At 44.9% G+C, this 19,165-nt stretch overlaps 1 protein-coding gene across 1 annotated transcript; it reads left to right on the forward strand.

Annotated features, from left to right (window-relative positions):
- The first annotated feature begins 9,816 nt into the window (after positions 1-9,816).
- Positions 9,817-19,123, forward strand: CENPH (centromere protein H). Its single transcript, XM_064176787.1, has 9 exons — positions 9,817-10,111; positions 10,235-10,290; positions 11,255-11,300; positions 11,715-11,789; positions 13,001-13,057; positions 13,923-13,986; positions 14,250-14,301; positions 15,423-15,580; positions 18,220-19,123. The coding sequence occupies exons 1-9, from the start codon at positions 10,005-10,007 to the stop codon at positions 18,310-18,312; spliced, it is 708 nt and encodes a 235-aa protein (XP_064032857.1). The 5' UTR covers positions 9,817-10,004; the 3' UTR covers positions 18,313-19,123.
- Positions 19,124-19,165: the final 42 nt, after the last annotated feature.

Genomic DNA, 19,165 nt, shown 5'->3' on the forward strand with positions numbered 1-19,165 from the left:
AGCCTATCACAATCCCAGACTCTAGCATGGGTTTTCCCATGAGTCAGTACACGTGTGCAAAAAGGGTGCCTTTTGCCATTCCCCATTCGAGCCCACAGAGGTGGGGGAAAGCAGTTTTGCACCTTCTTCCTCCATTCAGACTTCTGCTGCTGGAGCAGGGCAAGGGTGTTTGGAGCACCTCACTACATGCTGATACCAGATTTTCTTGTTGCAGCCTTAGTTTCCAACAGAGCATCTGGATGTGCCCAGCCAGAGGATGTGCTGTGTCTCTCTTTCTGATTTCTTGCTTGATGCAGAAAAAGTAGATGCAAATTGAAAAGAAGGGGACCAGGGCAATTAAAAAGGAATTTAAAGCCCTGGGGAAATTGATAGATGGGGCAGGAGCACAGGTGGTGTTCTGCTCAGTTCCCTCTGTGGCAAGGGAGTTCACAGAGAGGAATAGCAGAACCTACGATATCAACAAATGGCTGAAGGGATGGTGCCAGCAGCGGCGCTTTGGGTTCTTTGACCATGGGGGAACTTTTACTGTGCCAGACCTGCTGGCTTGTGATGGGGTGCAGTTATCTAGGAAGGGCAGGAGAGTCCTGGCACTGGAGTTGGCAGGGCTCATTAGGCGGGCTTTAAACTAGGTCTGAAGGGGGTGGGTGAGGCAATTACTCTCTCTGAGAAGGAGAGAGTGGGAAGGAAACTAGGGACAATTGAGGAATCGAGAGCCCAGCTGAAGTGCATCTACACCAATGCACGCAGCTTGGGTAACAAACAGGAGGAACTGGAAGTCCTGGTCCACCAGGGGGACTACGATGTAGTTGCCATTTCAGAAACTTGGTGGGATGACAGGCATGACTGGGCTGTTATACTGGAGGGATATAACCTCTTCAGGAGAGATAGGCAAGGGAGAAGAGGAGGAGGGGTGGCCCTGTATATTAGGGAGTCACTCCATGCCATTGAGCTTGAAGTGAGGGATGAAGGGGTAGAGACCTTGTGGATTAAAATCAGAGGGAGAACTAATAAATCTGACATCCTGGTTGGAGTCTGTTACAGACCACCCAACCAGGATGAGGGAACAGATGAGATATTTTACAAACAATTGGAGGCTGTCTCAAGATCTTCAGATCTTGTCCTTGTGGGTGACTTTAACCTGCCAGACATCTGCTGGGAACTTAATTCAGCAGAGAGGAGGCAGTCCAGGAGATTTCTGGAGTGCATGGAGGACAGCTTCATGACCCAACTGTTAAGCGAGCCTACTAGGGGTCAAGCTCAGCTTGACCTGCTGCTCTCCAACAGAGAAGGGCTGGTAGGAGATGTGATAGTGGGAGGCTGCCTGGGGTGTAGTGATCACGAGTTAGTGGAGTTTTCAATATACAGGGAGGTAGGCAGGCACTACAACAAAACCTACACCTTGGACTTTAGGAGGGCAAACTTCAATTTGCTTAAGGAAGTTATTTCCAATGTCCCCTGGGCAGCAGTCCTTGAGAACAAAGGGGTCCAGGATGGTTGGACCTACTTTAAACAGGAGCTCTTGAAGGCACAGGAACTGGCAGTTCCCATGTGCCGAAAGATGAGCCGCAGGGGGAGGCGACCAGCCTGGATGAGCAAAGAGCTCCTGAAGGAAGTGGGGGAAAAAAAGAGGGTGTATCGCCTCTGGAAGGAGGGGAAGGCTTCTCCTGACGTGTTTAAGGAGGTAGCCAGACTATGTAGGAAAAAAATTAGAGAGGCTAAGGCTCAGCTAGAACTTAGGCTGCCACCTCTGTGAAAGTTAACAAAAACCACTTTTATAAATTTATCAATGCTAAAAGGAAGGGCAAGAAGAGCCTCCACTCCTTACTGGACCAGGAGAGGAACACTATAACTGATGATGAAGCAAAGGCAGAGGTCCTGAATGCCTTCTTCGCCTCAGTTTTCAACAGTAAGGAGGGAGGAGTTCAGGGCAAGTGGCCTCTTGTACTGGGGGATGGGGTCGGGGAGCGGTGTGTTCCCCTGGAAATTCATGAAGAATTAGTTCAGGACCTGCTGAGTCATCTGGACACCCACAAGTCCATGGGACCAGATGGGATCCATCCCAGGGTGCTGAGAGAGCTGGCAGCTGAGCTGGCCAAGCTGCTCTCCATCATTTTCCAGCAGTCCTGGCTCACCGGAGAGGTCCCAGGAGACTGGAAAATGGCCAACGTGGTCCCCATCCACAAGAAGGGTGAGATGGAGGAACCTGGGAACTACAGACCTGTCAGCCTGACCTCAGTGCCAGGGAAACTGATGGAGCAGGTTATCTTGGGGGCGATAACTGTGCACCTGAGGGATGGCGAAGAGCTCAGGTCCAGCCAGCATGGGTTTAGGAAGGGCAGATCCTGCCTTTCTAACCTGATCTCCTTCTATGATCAGGTGACCCGCTTGGTGGATGTGGGGAGGCCTGTGGATGTGGTCTATCTGGACTTCAGCAAGGCCTTTGACACTGTCCCCCACAGCAAACTACTGGCTAAGCTGTCAGCCCGTGGCTTGGATGGCAACACTGTGTGCTGGGTTAGGAACTGGCTGGAGGGACGGACCCAGAGAGTGGTGGTGAATGGTGCCACATCCAGCTGGCAGCCAGTCACTAGTGGTGTCCCTCAGGGATCAGTGCTGGGCCCCATCCTCTTTAACATCTTCATAGATGATCTGGATGAGGGCATGGAGTCAGTCATCAGCAAGTTTGCAGATGACACTAAGCTGGGGGCAGATGTGGCTGGGTTAGAGGGCAGAAGGGCTCTGCAGCGGGACCTTGACCGCCTGGACAGATGGGCAGAGTCCAATGGGATGGCATTCAAGATCTCCAAGTGCAGGGTGCTGCACTTTGGCCACAACAACCCCATGCAGAGATACAGGCTGGGGTCGGAGTGGCTGGAGAGCAGCCAGACAGAGAGGGATCTGGGGGTACTGATTGATACCCGCCTGAACATGAGCCAGCAGTGTGCCCAGGTGGCCAAGAGAGCCAGTGGCATCCTGGCCTGCATCAGGAATGGTGTGGTCAGCAGGAGCAGGGAGGTCATTCTGCCCCTGTACTCTGCACTGGTCAGACCACACCTTGAGTACTGCGTTCAGTTCTGGGCCCCCCAGTTTAGGAAGGACATTGAGATGCTTGAGCGTGTCCAGAGAAGGGCGACGAGGCTGGTGAGAGGCCTCGAGCACAGCCCTATGAGGAGAGGCTGAGGGAGCTGGGGTTGTTTAGCCTGGAGAAGAGGAGGCTCAGGGGTGACCTTATTGCTGTCTACAACTACCTGAAGGGTGGTTGTGGCCAGGGGGAGGTTGCTCTCTTCTCTCAGGTGGCCAGCGCCAGAACGAGAGGACACAGCCTCAAGCTGTGCCAGGGGAAATTTCGGCTCGAGGTGAGGAGAAAGTTCTTCACTGAGAGAGTCATTGGACACTGGAATGGGCTGCCCGGGGAGGTGGTGGAGTCGTCGTCCCTGGGGCAGTTCAAGGCAAGGTTGGATGTGGCACTTGGTGCCATGGTCTAGCCTTGAGCTCTGTGGTAAAGGGTTGGACTTGATGATCTGTGAGGTCTCTTCCAACCTCGGTGATACTGTGATAATACTCTGCACTACCTCTGATAAAGACATCTACAAGTACCTGAAAGCCTTTAAGGGGCATTAAGCCTTTAAAGGTTAACACAGTGGACCTGTTGTGTTGCTTGTGTGACTTGGAGCTGGTAGTCAGTTTAACCTATGGATTTTCCTGAGATATTAACAAAAATGATACTTCAAAATAAGATGTGATGGTTTGGGTGTTCCTCACCACCCCACACTTTGGAAAAATCACCCAGACTAGACTCAGCAGCTCTGGAAATTGAATGAAGCTTTTATATTTACAGCTTAGCACAATACACAAGCAGGTATTTACAACTGATACAGAAATATACAAGTTAAAAGGTAATACAGAAACACAACACTCCTCCCAGAAACCTGAGTCCCCAGGAGGGGCTCTCAACCACCCTTCCACCTTCCTCCCACCCCTCTACCTTACCCAAGATTTTTACACCCAAGGTAGCTTCGAGGGTCGGACGGGGGGGTTAGGAAGCAGAGGGGTTAGGAAGCAGGGGGGTTAGTCACACAGACAGTCGGTTAGGTTAGAGAGATTCAGCCCAAAGCCCAGAGAGACAGAGAGCAACTGTTATCTGTTTGTGGTCCTGTTATACATCTCAGCAAGCCTATGAGTGAAGTGCACATCACCATTGTTTCCTTTTCACAGACTGTAATCTAATTCTTTTCAACAAAACAGTCTAGCTAGCTTCAAACTAGCACATAAGGTTAAACCAAGCTCATAGCATCTGTTTATTAGAACAATTAACCAACAGTACTTCTAACATGCCTTTTTTTACCCCATTTCTAGTAAATGTGCCCTGTGGCACATACTCTATGGGCTATGCCTTATACAGAACTCCTTGCCAAGCCTCAAAACAGAAGAGCATTGCAAATGCTTCAGCTAAGTAATTAGATCTATGAATCCTACTCCTTCCACACAGAAAAGTCAACAAGTCAGGTCCAGGTACTTGGATGGCCAGGCAATGGGTGGAAACACGCTAGCCATTATTAATGGACTGGCTTGTGCAGGTACGGATACATGTTACATTTCAGCAGGACACCTTGTACAGAGCAGTTGCTTCCCCAGATCACTTTTTCCAGGTAAGTGCCTCTTGCCCAGTATCAAGCAATGGTTTTTCCTGTAAGCTGAAGTGCCGTGTGCACTTATCAGTAACACTGCATGCGCTTAGAGATGTTATCCTTATCAAAACAGTTGACCAACAAAGGCCATTTTATGTTGAATCATATGCACCACATAACCCTCTCTCAGCTGTGAACACTGACGTATCAAAACTGCCTGCTTCTCTCCCTGATATGATCTCACAGACTTCCAATACCCCTGCAGATGCCAGCAGAGGTGACAGATGGTTATTCTCTATATGCAGTATGAATAAACATCCTGCCATAGACTGAATTTCACATTTGCTATCTGTGTTCTGAGTCAAGCCATTCTGATTAAATCTCTACTGCTTCTTACTGCAGAACCATGCTGTTTCCAAGAACATGCTGAGAACATGCTGCAGCTAGTTGCTGTCACAGCTATGTTCATTGCCAGAAAATATGAAGACTCATCTTGCCTAGTTGTAGGAGAATTTGACAGCGTGTTTGGCCACCTTTACACAAAGTTCCAAACCTGCCAGATGGAGCTGGAGATTCTGTGAGCTCTGAACTCTAGCTGTGTCATCCATTCCCTTCATACTTCCTAAGAAGGGCTTCAGCGATGGGACAGATAGTGCTGAGCCCAAGTGTGACTGTAAGCAACATAAGGAAAATGCAGTACTTGGCTGTGGCAGGTTGTGGCTCAAAACATTTAAGTACTGCCACAGTTTAACAGATGGGCCTTGTGCTGACTTGAGGCTAATTTTAATGAGATAAAGTAGATTATTTGCTAACTAATCTGTGAAAAGAAAATAATACTGATGTCCGTCTCACTGGTTTTGCTTATAGAAAACAAGAAATAATAATAGATAGTGAGTCTCTGGCTGGCTGCCATCTGCTTTACTATCTCTGCCTGAACCTATATAACTTGAACTACACATTCTTCTTCTAACACCTCTTGCTGACCTCTTGCAGCTCACCCTACATGTAAGGGGGATCCTGAGATAATGGAGGGGGGTTGGAAAGAAGGAAAGGGTGGTTGTTTGAAAGCCCTCCTGGGTGGCTCTGCTGGTCAGGAGGGGTTTTGTATCTGTATTAACTTGTACACTGCTGTATATAGCTGTAAATATCTCTATATATTGTGTGTATACACAAATATAAGCTTGTAAATTGTGCCATGCTATAAATACAGCTTTGCTCCTTAACTTCAGCTGGCTGAGATAGTCTGGTGAATTTCTAGCAGGGTTTGGGGCAGGAGGACAGGAGGTAACTCCCAAACCTGCACAGGCCTGATTGAGACCTCTCTCCCACGCAGAAACACATCTGCTTTCAGTCAGAGCCTAACTGACCTAGAACTAGAGGTAAAATACCTGTCTGGTACTGCAGGTAACTGCTAGTCAGCCACTGAAAGGAGTGGTGATAGATTAAAAGCAACCTAACACAGCTCAGAACTGCTCTGTGATTAAGCCACTTGAATTTGAAGCCTATAGTTCTGAATGTGGGGCAGGCTGTGGATGTAGTCTACCTGGACTTCAGCAAAGCCTTTGACACTGTCTGCCACAAGAAGCTCCTGGCCAAGCTGGCAGCTCATGGTTTGGAGACATTCACGCTGTGCTGGATCAAGAACTGGCTGGATGGCAGAGCCCAGAGAGTGGTGGTGAATGGTGCCACATCCAGTTGGCAGCTGTCACTAGTGGTGTTCCCCAGGCATTAGCGCTGGGCCCAGTCCTGTTCAATATCTTTATTGATGATCTGGACGAAGGGGATTGAGTCCAGCATCAGTAAGTTTGCAGATGACACCAATCTAGGAGCAGGTGTGGATCTGTTGGAAGGTAGGAGAGCCCTGCAGAGGGACCTGGACAGGCTGGATGGGTGGGCAGAGGCCAACAGGATGAGACTGAACAAGGCCAAGTGCAGGGTTCTGCACTTTGGCCACAACAACCCCAAGCAGCACTACAGGCTGGGGACTGAGTGGTTGGAAAGCAGCCAGGAGGAAAGGGACCTGGGGCTACTGACAGATATTAATCTGAAGATGAGCCAGCAGTGTGCCCAGGTGGCCAAGAGAGCCAATGGCATCCTGGCCTGCATCAGGAACAGTGTGGCCAGCAGGACAAGGGAGGTTATTCTGCCCCTGTACTCAGCACTGGTCAGGCCACACCTTGAGTACTGTGTCCAGTTCTGGGCCACTCAATTCAATTGAGGTGATGGAACGTGTCCAGAGAAGGGCAACAAGGCTGGTGAGGGGCCTGGAGCACAATTCCTATGAGGAGAGGCTGAGGGAGCTGGGGTTGTTTAGCCTGGAGAAGAGGAGGCTCAGGGGTGACCTCATTGCTGTCTACAACTACCTGAAGGGGCATTGTAGCCAGGTGGGGGGTGGCCTCTTCTCCCAGGCAACCAGCAATAGAACAAGGGGACACAGTCTCAAGTTGTGCTGGGGGAAGTATAGGCTGGATGTTAGGAGGAAGTTCTTGCCAGAGAGAGTGATTTCCCATTGGAATGGGCTGCCCAGGGAGGTGGTGGAGGCACCATCCCTGGAGGTGTTGAAGAAAAGACTGGATGAGGCACTTAGTGCCATGGTCTGGTTGACTGGATAGGGCTGGGGGATGGGTTGGACTGGATGATCTTGGAGGTCTCTTCCAACCTGGTTGATTCTATGATGATGATGAATATGTTTGGTAAATTAAATTCTTCCTGCTTGATTAAAGGCTGAGCAGGGTGCTTTTGCCTTGGAGATAGCCAATATTCAACTCTGACTTACTGCAGAATGAAGAGATATACCACATTCAAGGCAAGCGCCTGGTGGAGTTGTCTCTTATACAATACCATATGGTTTACTTCCTTCCATCAAAGCTTGCAGTATCTGACTGTCTCAGAAACTCCTTAACGGGTGTGAATGGCTAAGTCATGCTGTCCTGGTTTGAAGCTAACTGGAATATTTTCATGGGAGAAACTAGATTATTGGTTGTGAAAAGAAAATAATGATGATGTCTATATCATTCACTGGTTCACTGAGAGGGATAAAAAAGTTAAAATAATCTTTCTCTGTGTTGCTGGATCTAATCAGTCTGGTCTGTGAGGCTGCTCCCTTTCATTTCTCCTTTCATCTGCTATAATATCTTTCTTATAATCTTGGCAAACAGAAAATAACATGAGCTTTGCTTACTTTTGTTATTGTTTGTCTGAGAGGGGGAGAAAGAGGGGGTAGTTTTGAGCCCTTGTGGGCAGTTTCTTTTGTCTGGGAAGGAGTTCAGATTTCTGTATTATTTCTTATATAATTGTAAATACTTGTAAATATATTGTGTACATATGCTTGTAAATATAGCTTCATCTTACTTCCAAGCCATCTAAGCTAGTTTGGTAATTTTCAATGTGACTCATGTCACATGCTTATCAGACCACCTCGCGCTTTGGGACTTGATGTGCCTGTGTCCCTGATTAAAAAGGTCACTTTGGGGCAAGTGCATGCCTCCTGCATCCCTGGTATCTCAGCACATTCTTGTTTCCTGTGTAATCCATTACAAAGGGCCAAAGGCAGCAGAACAGAAACTGTCAACCCTCCCCTGTGAGACAGGAGATTGCAATTACCCAACCCCACGAAGACAACACAGTGTACTCAGATTGTTCTATTAGGCTTGTTTAATAACATCCCTTCTTCTCAGACAAGCAAGTCTGCAACACGGAACATCTTAACTGAAAGCATCTTTCCACCACTTACACAGCACACAGCAAAAAATGCAGCTCTTCTGAATGAGTGCATCACCAAGCAGATGGTAAGAGTCTCACGGTGCAGGTACAGTTAACTGTCAGATGTGGTGTGCTGAAGCTGGCTTATCTCAGCTGTTTGAACTGGATCACATCTGCCCACTTCAGCTGAAGATCTCCACTTTGGCAGTGTATGAACCAGCCATGAACCAGTCTTGTGAGTAAAAATGGACTTGGCTTGACCATCAAGCCTTGGGTGGGATAGAACAGCGTAAATTTGTGAACAGGGCAAACTTAACTAAACATCTTTCTGCAGCCAATCAAACAAAAAAGGCCACCAAAAAAACACCAAATAAACTTAACAGATGGACTTTCCTGTCATAAGGAATCCAGCTGCACCTCTGATTGAGAAGGCTCTCTAACCGAAAAGCCCTAAACCCTACACGGACTCTTGCAGAATGTCGGCACTATGTTCCAGTGTGTGTAGTGTCTCTTATTTGTGCAATCTAGACTTTATTAATAAAGCATTTGTCTCTGTTAGTTGCATTGTGATAGTACCAGTAACTTCCTTCATCTGAGTCATCTTAGTGGGGGCTGCAAACAGAGAGGCATTTTGGGCAGTGCTGGGGCTAGCCGAGCTGGGGCTTCTGATGCTCTGGGTACAGAGAAGAGCAGTGGCACAGGCTCTGTTAGTGCAGTAGTAGCCAGATTAGTCCTATTAGAATGTGGCTCTAGTAACTGTTTACTTCTTGTAGCACGTTTCTGTTAATGACTTAGCTGTGATAAATAGGTGCACGGTTCGTGTTAGGAGGGTACAGAAGCGGGGGAACGTGTCTCCCTGGGATGGGCAAGTTAGCGAGGGACAGGCGGCAGCTCTCTTGCCGCGCTTGCGGCGGGGGTGGGGGTGTCAGGAGGACACAGAGACCATCAGAGGTGGCCAGACCACGCAGGGGCACAACCGATTTCTGACGCAGCAAGAAGTTCAGCGACGTTTTTGCGTACCTAATACACATGCATGAGCTGAGTGTATAAATGGGGCAGGCTGCGGTGCGCCCTTTGCACCAAGTTGGTAGAGCAGAGACTCTCCTGGCGCCCGGCGCCGCTTGCTCCCGCTTTAACACATTTTATACCGTCTTTGCCACTGACTGGTTTGTGCCTGAGCTCATTTGTAACACCCCCCAATAACCATCAGCTCTACTAAAAGAGTGTTGGTCAGAGCTGTATCGCTTAGAAGTGGTAATTGTCTTTTGCCCTTCCCCTCTTCCCACACACGTTTTTGTCTTTGTCATGAACACGTACTTGTATTTCTTCCTCCCTGTTACACACCACCTTAGCAACACCAGAGACGTTAAGGTCCCTCGGTGCCTTCCTGCGCTCACGGCTGAAGAGCGCATCGGTACTGGGAGGGCTTGCGTAGGGCACAAATTCGGCGACCAAGCTTTTGACAGCCTCCAGCGCGGCTCCGGCTGCGCCCGCCGGTGGCAGGGCAGGGCTGCAACGCAACACCCTACCCCCCCGCTCCCGCCGCCCCGACAGGCGGCCCCTGCCTGCCGAGCGCCGAAACGCCGATACGGGAGAGCGGCCTGAGCCCCGCCGGAAGCGCCGGGGCCGTTAGGGGCCGAGCCCCGCCCCACCAGGCAGGAGCAGTCGCTGCTGATGCGCGCGCGCGGGCCGTTTGAGGGCGCCGCCATGGAGCCGTCGGTAAAGGAGGCAGCTGCCGAGGATGTGCTGGCGAAAAAGGTGGACGTCCTCTGTCTGTTTCGGTTAGTGCGGAGGGCTGTCGGAGATCAGCTGGATGGATGTTCTGAGGAAGCTGCGGCGCGGCCTCCTCAGCTCCCGGGGCCGCGGCGTGGGGTCTGACTGTTGTCGCTTTGCCTTTACTGCAGCCTCAGGGACCAGATGAAGCAGCAGCTCATGGAGTACAACACTGCAGCCCGTGCCAGTAAGACTGCCCCTACCCCAGCTCCCCCCACACCCCGCCGTGCTTAACACGTTACAGCAGTAAAGAACGTGACGTGGCTAGCACACGCTCCTAAAAACTAGTTACGTGACATGCTCCTTGTAATGCAGAAGCCTTTCCTGTGGTTGCGCATCTTACTGCCTTTTCTAGATCGCTCCTGTAGACATGTTCGAATGCTTACAGAACTTCAACGTGGTTATCTCCCACTGCCCTTTCTCCTCTTTGATTCTGAATTCAGACTGCTCTTAACGCTCTGACACGTGACTGTTTTCAGGATTCTGATCACTGGGGCTGACGTATCAAAATTCTGCCAAAGTGTTTGCCAACAGCACTGGTTTAAGGTGTTTTCCCTTACTCCCTCTGTGATCCTGTTACCTCTGTCTTTTTCTACTGAACCAGCTAGCTCCTATATTGCTGTCTACAACTACCTGAAGGGACATCGTAGCTAGGTGGGGGGTGGCCTCTTCTGCCAGGCAACTACCAACAGAACAAGGGGACACAGTCTCAAGTTGTGCCAGGGAAAGTATAGGCTGGATGTTAGGAGGAAGATCTTCACAGAGAGAGTGATTTGCCATTGGAATGGGCTGCCCAGGAACGTGGTGGAGGCACCGTCCCTGGAGGTCTTCAAGAGAAGACTGGCTGAGGCACATAGTGCCATGGTCTAGTTGACTGGCTAGGGCTGGGTGCTAGGTTGGACTGGATAATCTTGGCAGTCTCTTCCAACCTGGTTGATTCTATGATTCTCTTCTATGATTCTATATAGAGCTATGCTCAGTGGAAATATTTTTAAGTCTAATTATTTTTTCTGACAGAGCTGATTGTATAGTCTCACTAACAGTAGAAAATATGATAAAATGTGTGCAAGTGGGAATAATAACCATATTACTATAACCATCAAACTGTTTATCCTTTACATTGTGCTTTTTATCACATTCTTTCTTTTCAGATACAGAAAATTGTCCTAATAACATAAACAGAGGTGATCTCAAGAGGTATGTTACTAGATAACATCAAACTTTTCATGTATTACAAAAAGAGGAACAATGTTAGGAACTAAGCTTGGAGGTTGTCTTCCAGTAAATCTCTTGGCTAATGAACGGCGTTTTGCAGGATCCTGGTGGAAATAAAGGAAGTTGTGAGAAAACATATGGAATAAATATTTCACTCAGTCTTCTAATGTAGTTCTGTGGCTGATGTGACTTCTAAACTTCTTGTCTTTCTTGCGTTGGCTAGGATTCACTAATGTAGTTCCTTGTGCTAAAATGTTCCTGACCTGTTGTGGTTTACAGAAAAAATTCTTACCTTAGATATACAGAGAGAAAGTTTAAAACATGACATTATTTTTAATATTTTTTTTCTTTTAATCATCACATTACTTGGTGTTGGTTGATTTTACTTTCTTTCAGAGACAAAGAAAATTTGGGAAAGGACATAGAGGAAGTAAAAGCATCCTTCCAGAACAAGACATTAGCCTTGCAGAGGTTGATTTTATATTTCTTTCCTGGTTTTTTGTTTGTGTGCATGCATACATGGAAAGCAGTGAAGGGGAGAAGGACCTGGGAGTCCTAGTGTATGGAAGGTTGACCATGAGCCAGTAATGTGCTCTTGTGGCCAGGAAAGCCAGAGCCATCCTGGTGTGTATTAGAAGGGCTGTCGTTAGTAGGTTGAGGGAGGTTCTCCCCATCTACTCTGCTCTGGTGAGGCCACATCTTGAGTATTGCGTCCAGTTCAAGAAGGATAGAGAACTGTTTGAGAGAGTGCAGCACAGAACCACAAGGATGATTAAGAGAGTGGAACGTCTTTATGAAGAAAGGCTGAGGGAACTGAGTCTTTTTGGAGAGGGGACTAAGGGGTGATCTCAGTAATGTTTATAAATATGTAAAGAGAATGGAGCCAGATTTTTTTTTTGTGATGCCCAATGACAGGACAAGGGGCAATGGATGAAACTTGAGGTGTAGGAAGTTCCATGGAAACATGAGCAAAAAGAATTTTCACTGTGAGGGTGACAGAACAGTGGAACAGGCTGCCCAAGGTGGTTGTGGAGTCTCCCTCTCTGTAGACATTCATAATCCGCCTGGAGGTGCCCCAGTGTGATCTGGTATAGGTGATCCTGCTGTGGCAGTGGGGGTTGGACTTTCAAGGTCCCTTCTATCCCTTATCATTCTATGATACTGCATACATAATTCTGATTAAAATAGGATTTCAGTGTGATGTGTATGTTACAAACATGAATAGTACAAACATTGTAGTACCACTGAACTAGTAAGGATGTGGATGTAAAAGGACAAGTTACAAACTGAATATGTAAACTCAAAAGTTCCTGCAAAACTGTCAAAGTCCAAATGTATAAATCAGCAATATTTCTTGGCAGTATTTTACAAATGCCTGTGAAGAGGTGGAAGCTGATAAATGTTAGATGTGTTGTGTGGTAATTAATTTGAAATCCTACCTTTGCTTAGCTTCCCTTGTGCAAACACTGAGATTAGTGTGTCTCAGTTTGACAAGAGAGAAAGGAGTTATTACTCTCACAGTTACTGATAGGTCCTTGTTATGAGAGTTAAGCCCCATTATTTAAGGAATGTGATATTTAAAAGGTACAGAGTATTGTGTATCTGTATATAATAACTGTAAGAAACTGAGAGTAGATTTAGATCAGTTTTCATTAGTTATACTTCTCCCCCACACTATGCAGGATCCAGGTTACGGCTGCCCTGAGACAAAAAGTGATGCAAAAAGATGACGATTCCAGGTAAGGTGTTCTTAGGTAATGGATGACTAGAATGGAAGGGACTTCATACAGCTTAATGTGACACAGCTCTACATTACTTCGTTGTACGTTTTTTAAAAAGCAAGCTTCCTTCTAGTTTTGACTTAGTGATAACACCACCTCCTCTCTAGAGTCAGTGTGATTAGAATTCTTATTCTCTGTGTGGATTTACAGTGAGGCTCTCAATTAACCAACCTCCAATTAAAGATTGTAATTTTTGATTCTCTAATGAGAACTACTTGTAGTTAAGCAGTTTGTTTTTAATGTGTAAGCTATTTGCATTTATAATAGCTGAGCCTATATTGCAGGCTTGTAACCACCTTGCCTTTGCTTTGCTGTCTTCATTAAGCTCCTACACAATTAATGTTTTTGAAAAAAGAACTTAAAGCTTCCAACAGATTTAACGTTACTTTTAATTTCCTGACCAATACTAACAGATGTGTGCATATGAAATGTGATAAGAAAAATATAATTTCTGTCAGAAATGCAGATGAAAATATTCCATCTCCATGAAGTCCCTGTCATGTGCTAGAAATCAGGTACTTCATATTTAAGCTGTTCTCAGGTGGCTAAGCATCCTTGATGCCTTCCAAGTTCTGTGAATTGAAATGTTAGAAAGACTTAATTGAAATGTTATGGAAGCCAGCTGGAAATAAGGAAACTATTTGGCTGTATACTTAGCATAAAGACCATAAAATTAGGTGTCGCATGTAATGAAAAAAGTATGCTTTCTTTTGTATTAAGGGAAGAGGGGATTTCATGTTTAATCCATATAAACTTGATTAAAACTTTTATGCTGCTGACATGTTAATGGTCTTAAGGTATACACCTGTGTTTTCTTCCTTAGACCAATCACAGAAACTGTGAAACAAATTGCATTGCTGAGCAATGCAATAACTGAACATGAGCAGGTATGTGGCACTTAGTCTCTGCAGTTGTGTGGGTCTACCAAACTGACAGAATTGCACAAGTTATTCAAAGCTAAGCATGTGGCCCAAAGGATGTGTTTTCCACTGGTGCTAAAATAACTGGAATGATTACTTAAAGTGAGTATGTAAGAAAGTCTGCTTCTAGAGCTGCCCTTAACTGTTTTTGTGAATTGAGTTAGCATATGTCAATATTTTTTTGAGCCAAGAGTCTAGAAAATGCAAAATGCTTTTTTTTTTTCTTTCAGCAAGCACATGAGAAGGAACAGAAATTACTTGACATTAAAAGGAGAAGATTCTGTAAGTATGATGGTTTATATTTTAATGTAAAGTTCATATTTTGAAGTTCTTGTATCAAAATTAATTTCTATCTGAAGTAACTGCAAAATTCTCAACATAATTACAAAACTTCTGGAAAGAGTAAGAAGTAGTGTAAAAATGAGCTTATGCCTTATCTATTTAATCATGAGAATGATGCATTTGATTGACAAATGGAAAAAGATTAATCAATGTGATGACATTTTATTTAGTGTAAGCTCCCCAGAAAATTGTATGCATTTAGTAGTTTAAGTCAGTTCTACAATGTCTAAAGGATTTTTTTATGAGAATGAACCTTTCTGAAATGTTTGCAGAACAGAGAAATGGATTTACTTAAAGATCTCTCATAATGTTATGTATGTTGGTATTCAGTAGGCTTCTTAGAGTGGGTCGCACTTAGATATGAAGTCAATCTTTAGAACTTAATAAAGCAAATATGTTTTTGAATGCTTTTACTGTCATATGAGTAGGCTTGCCCGTAGTTTTAACAACTATTGTTTCAAGCATATGGAGTGCTGTATACATTTACAGCAGTGAACAAACACAGTGAAATGTCTGTCTTTATAGGAAAAGTAAGCATCCCTAGTATCTTTAGAAATTAGAGAAGAATTCCTTTCAACACATGAACTGTCCCTAAACAGTTTTATTCAGTTTAATCTCATATAAAAGCTAGTAATATTACTGGGGTGGGGTGTTTATATATGTGTAAATATAAAACGAGTTTGGAATTTGGTTTTGAAAAAGGTAAATAATCTTAAGCATTTCTGAATATAAAAGTTGCAACAGCTGAAGCTGGAGCATAGGACAGATATTCAAATTACTGTCTGTCTGATGGAAATGCAGATAGCACACAAATGACTTTGGTTCCCTCACTGATAGCAAAACTCCACAATATTGTTTGATACCAGGTAGCCACAGGATGCATTTCCTTTTGTGTGAAAGGAATATCTTGAAGTCCCTGTTTTGGAGGGAAAGTACAGAGTATGAATTTAGGGTTATTGCAGTGTTAAGTGCCTTGGATGTCTGCGAGGAAAAAAGTGTATTTTAGTTCTGTTGTTAAGCTAACCAGTTATTAAGCCTTCGTTTTCCTAATATTGGAACAGCACTACAAAAATCTGGAGAACAGGTTCTACAGGAAATTCAAACTGTGAAAAAAAAAGTGGCAAAACGAAAAGGCCGTGAAATGAGCGGACCGCTGGAGAAAGTACATAAGTTAAAAGAAGAAAAAGACATTATTGTACTCATTCAAAATATTTTCCAGGTAATATATAATGTAGCTTTTAGAAGCAAATTTGCATTTTTTTATTACAATCAAGATAACATAGTGTATGGTAAATGTAACTTCAAACAAAACTGTTTTCTAAAATCTTTAACAGTGTGGCAACTGCTACATGAAAGGAAAAGTATTGATTTAAGGGCTAAAAATGTCTTAATTGTCACAAATGTCTTTGGAATAATTATTTTTTTAGTTTAGAGACAGGCTATCATTCTGTCTTTTCCTGTGTACATAAAGAATGCATTTTCTCAGAAAATGGCCACCATAGGAATGACAGATGTTGTCTCTGTATTTTCTAACAATGACAGTTACCCCTACACTCTGTTAAGTCAGTTCCCCTGTCTCACAGTTAGGAAAAATAAATAGATCTTAATCCTGTGATTTATCAATGAGCCAGGCTGCTGCTCCTCAGTCTGTTGCTTCTGACCATCTGCAGGTCTGTTGGCATCGCCTGCTGTAAAAGCCTTGGCCTGCAGCCACGGCTTGTCTCCAAATACTCCGAGCAATGTAGCTTTTAAGCTTCTGGTTACCCACGTATCAGATGCTGCTGACTAGTCTGCACCTGTGCAGCTGTCTGACAGGTCATCTGGAAAGTGGAGCCATGCAAAGTGGAAAAAAACTCATGATTTTGGATAGGGTGGAAGGACCTCCTTCACCTTTACAGTATACCTCTTACTGTGTGATTTGTCCCAGCATTCTTTGCCTGGCCCCACAGATCAGTGCAAAGTACAAAGACAGGCAAAGCGAAGTAAATTATGACTGCACTGCTTTTGAGTTTATCTGCAAACAGGTTGTGAAATCCCAGTCTAAATATTAAAAATAAATGTTGTGTACTTTAGACTGTCGAGAAGAGGGAATGTATTGTAGTGTTGATCATCGTGAAGGTAGGGAGGCTCTACAAAGAGACTTGGATCAATGGTCCAATTTAATGGTATGAGCTTCAACAAGGCCAAATGCCAGGTCCTGCACTTGGGCCACAATGACCTCAAGCAATGCTCCAGGCTTGGGGTAGTGTGGGTGGAAAGCTGTCTGGCAGAAAGGGACCTGGGGGCTGTAATTGACAAGCAACTGAATATAAGCAAGCAGTGTGTCTGGGTGACAAAGAAAGCCAGTGGCATCCTGGCCTGTATTGGAAATGCTGTGTCCAGCAGGAGTAGGGAGGTATTGTCCTCTTGTACTCTGCTCTAGTGAGGCCACACCTTGAGTATTGTGTTCAGTTTTGGGGACCTCATTAAAAGAAGGATGTGGAGGTGCCAGAGCAAGTGCAGAGGTGGGCAACAAAGCTAGAGAAGGGTGTGCAGCATAAATCTTAGGAGGAGTGACTGAGGGAAGTAGGCTCTTTAGTCTGAGGAAGAGGAGGCTGAGGGGAGACCTCATTGCTGTCTACAACTACATGAAGGAACATTGTGGAAAGGTTGGTGCTGGTCTTTTCTCACAGGTAATTAGTGATAGAACAACAGGAAATGGTCTCAAGTTGTGACTTAGTAGGTTTAAATTGGACATTAGGAAACATATTTTTCCATAGAAAAAGTGATCGGGCATTGTAATGGTCTGCCCAGGGAGGTGGTGCAGTCGCCAACCCTGCTTGTGTTTAAAGGTTATTTGGATGTGGTGCTTGGGGATATGATTTAGGGTGAACCCTGTAGAGCATGAATATTGGTTGGACTTCCAACAAGGTTGGAAGAGACCTCCAAGATCAGTCAGGCCAACCTATCACCCAGCCCTGTTCAGTCAACTAGACCATGGCACTAAGTGCCTCATCCAGGCTTTTCCTGAACACCTCCAGGGACAGTGACTCCACCACCTCCCTGGGCAGCCCATTCCAATGGCAAATCACTCTTTCTGGCAAGAACTTCCTCCTAATATCCAGCCTATACTTCCCCCAGCACAACTTGAGACTGTGTCCCCTTGTTCTGTTGCTGGTTGCCTGACAGAAGAGACCAACCCCACCTGGCTACAGCCTCCCTTCAGACAGAAATGAGGTCATCCCAGGTCTTTTCCAACCTGAATGCTTCTGTGATTCTGAAAGCTTCAGAAGATGGGATGTAACCATGCTGCGGATTTTGAAATTTCAGAAGAATTTCAAAGTCAGAAAGAGAGCCACATAGTTTTGTATTGTATGCTTTGTCTGCTACTGGTTTGTACTGGTAACAATACATCTCGATTTGTAATAAGAAATTAAACATTTCAGTGGTATTTAGATTATATTCCTAGATCTATCTCCTAGTTTTGAGCTGTAAGTAAAGCAAGTTTTCTTTGATTAGATTTATTAATTCATACATTCATTCCATAATGGCAGGGTGAGAATGTTAATTATCTTGTGTTTGAGGCAAACTGTATTTCATATATTAAAAAAAAAACCACCTCTAAATTCCTATGTTTAAAATGGGGATAATGAGCAAACATCTCTAGGAAATTCAAAGCACTGTCTTTTTGGCTATGTATTAACAGTAGGATCTGAAAAAATACTTCCCTTCCACCTCTTTCACTCATTCTGTCTAATTCAGTCACAGCTATGAATTTCAAAGTGTCCTGAATTAAAAATTGAATGGACAGCTTTTGAGAAATTTTATGAGGAACAATCAATTTTAAAGGCTTTATGTAATAATCTTTCTTTTTAATAGAATGTCGTAATAGGAAGCAGAGTGAACTGGGCTGAAGATCCATCTCTAAAGAACACTCTTCTACAGCTTGAAAAAAATATCAATTTCCTGTGAATCAATACAAACTGTTCAGTTTCACACAGTGTAGATAATGTGCTAAAGGCTGGCATGGCTCATCAAAGCGCTTTTAGGGGATTTTAAGTTTTTAACCTTTCTGTAAGTTGTTGTTTTCTCCAGAGACTCAGAATGGGGACAACAGGCAAAATTTAATTCCTAGTACACAATGAATGTTTGAGCGGGTTGTGTAGCTGATGAAAGCTACCTGAAGAGACACCTGATAGCTGTCCCGTCTCAAATACTGATCTCTATGTAAAAGGCCACAGTACTACAGGAAAGAATATATGAATCTAAATTTTTTTTTTTAATGTAAAACAGGAGCTAACCCAAAATTATGTCGTTTTCTCCTGAGCAGCAGCAGGCTGCAGAGTTCAGACAGAATGCATGACCCTGCATTGCCCCCGTGAAAAACACAATCTGGAAAAGGTGATTAAGTCAGCTTTTGCTGTAAAACGTTTTTATTATCAAAACACTGTGCAGTCACTTTAAACATTGAAGCTGACAGCCCCTTGGGCTGTACGATGTATACTGATGAGTAAGCCAGCGCTTTCAGCAGTAGTTGCAACCTGTAGATTTTGTTCTATCAAGTTAGATGTAACCCTAGTAAAAATGCAAGTGAAGTGTGAGCGGTTACTCGATGCTATCAGTTGCGCATCCAGGCAGTGTTTCCGACGTTCCGCTGGCAGCTTTGACGAGAACTCGCCCGCTCACAGCGTGCGATACGCTGAAGCAGTTGCTGTTTGTTGTTTGACTGTTGGCTTTTAGACGGGTTGGATTTAAATCGAATAAACCACAGAATTGCTCAGAGCGTTACTCGTCTGTGTGGTCTGCGGAGGGAGCCTTTTGGTTT

The sequence above is a fragment of the Pogoniulus pusillus genome, chromosome Z, assembly GCF_015220805.1.
Source record: "Pogoniulus pusillus isolate bPogPus1 chromosome Z, bPogPus1.pri, whole genome shotgun sequence".
In the NCBI taxonomy this organism is placed as follows: Eukaryota; Metazoa; Chordata; class Aves; order Piciformes; family Lybiidae; genus Pogoniulus; species Pogoniulus pusillus.

What these genes read in the sequence shown, in the direction of transcription:
- CENPH (XM_064176787.1), top strand. Translation starts at nt 10,005, where the DNA reads ATGCGCGCGCGCGGGCCGTTTGAGGGCGCCGCCATGGAGCCGTCGGTA. An exon ending in CAACACTGCAGCCCGTGCCA is followed by an intron (nt 10,291 to 11,254) that starts GTAAGACTGCCC and finishes CTTTCTTTTCAG; the next exon opens with ATACAGAAAATTGTCCTAAT. An exon ending in CAAAAAGATGACGATTCCAG is followed by an intron (nt 13,058 to 13,922) that starts GTAAGGTGTTCT and finishes TTTCTTCCTTAG; the next exon opens with ACCAATCACAGAAACTGTGA.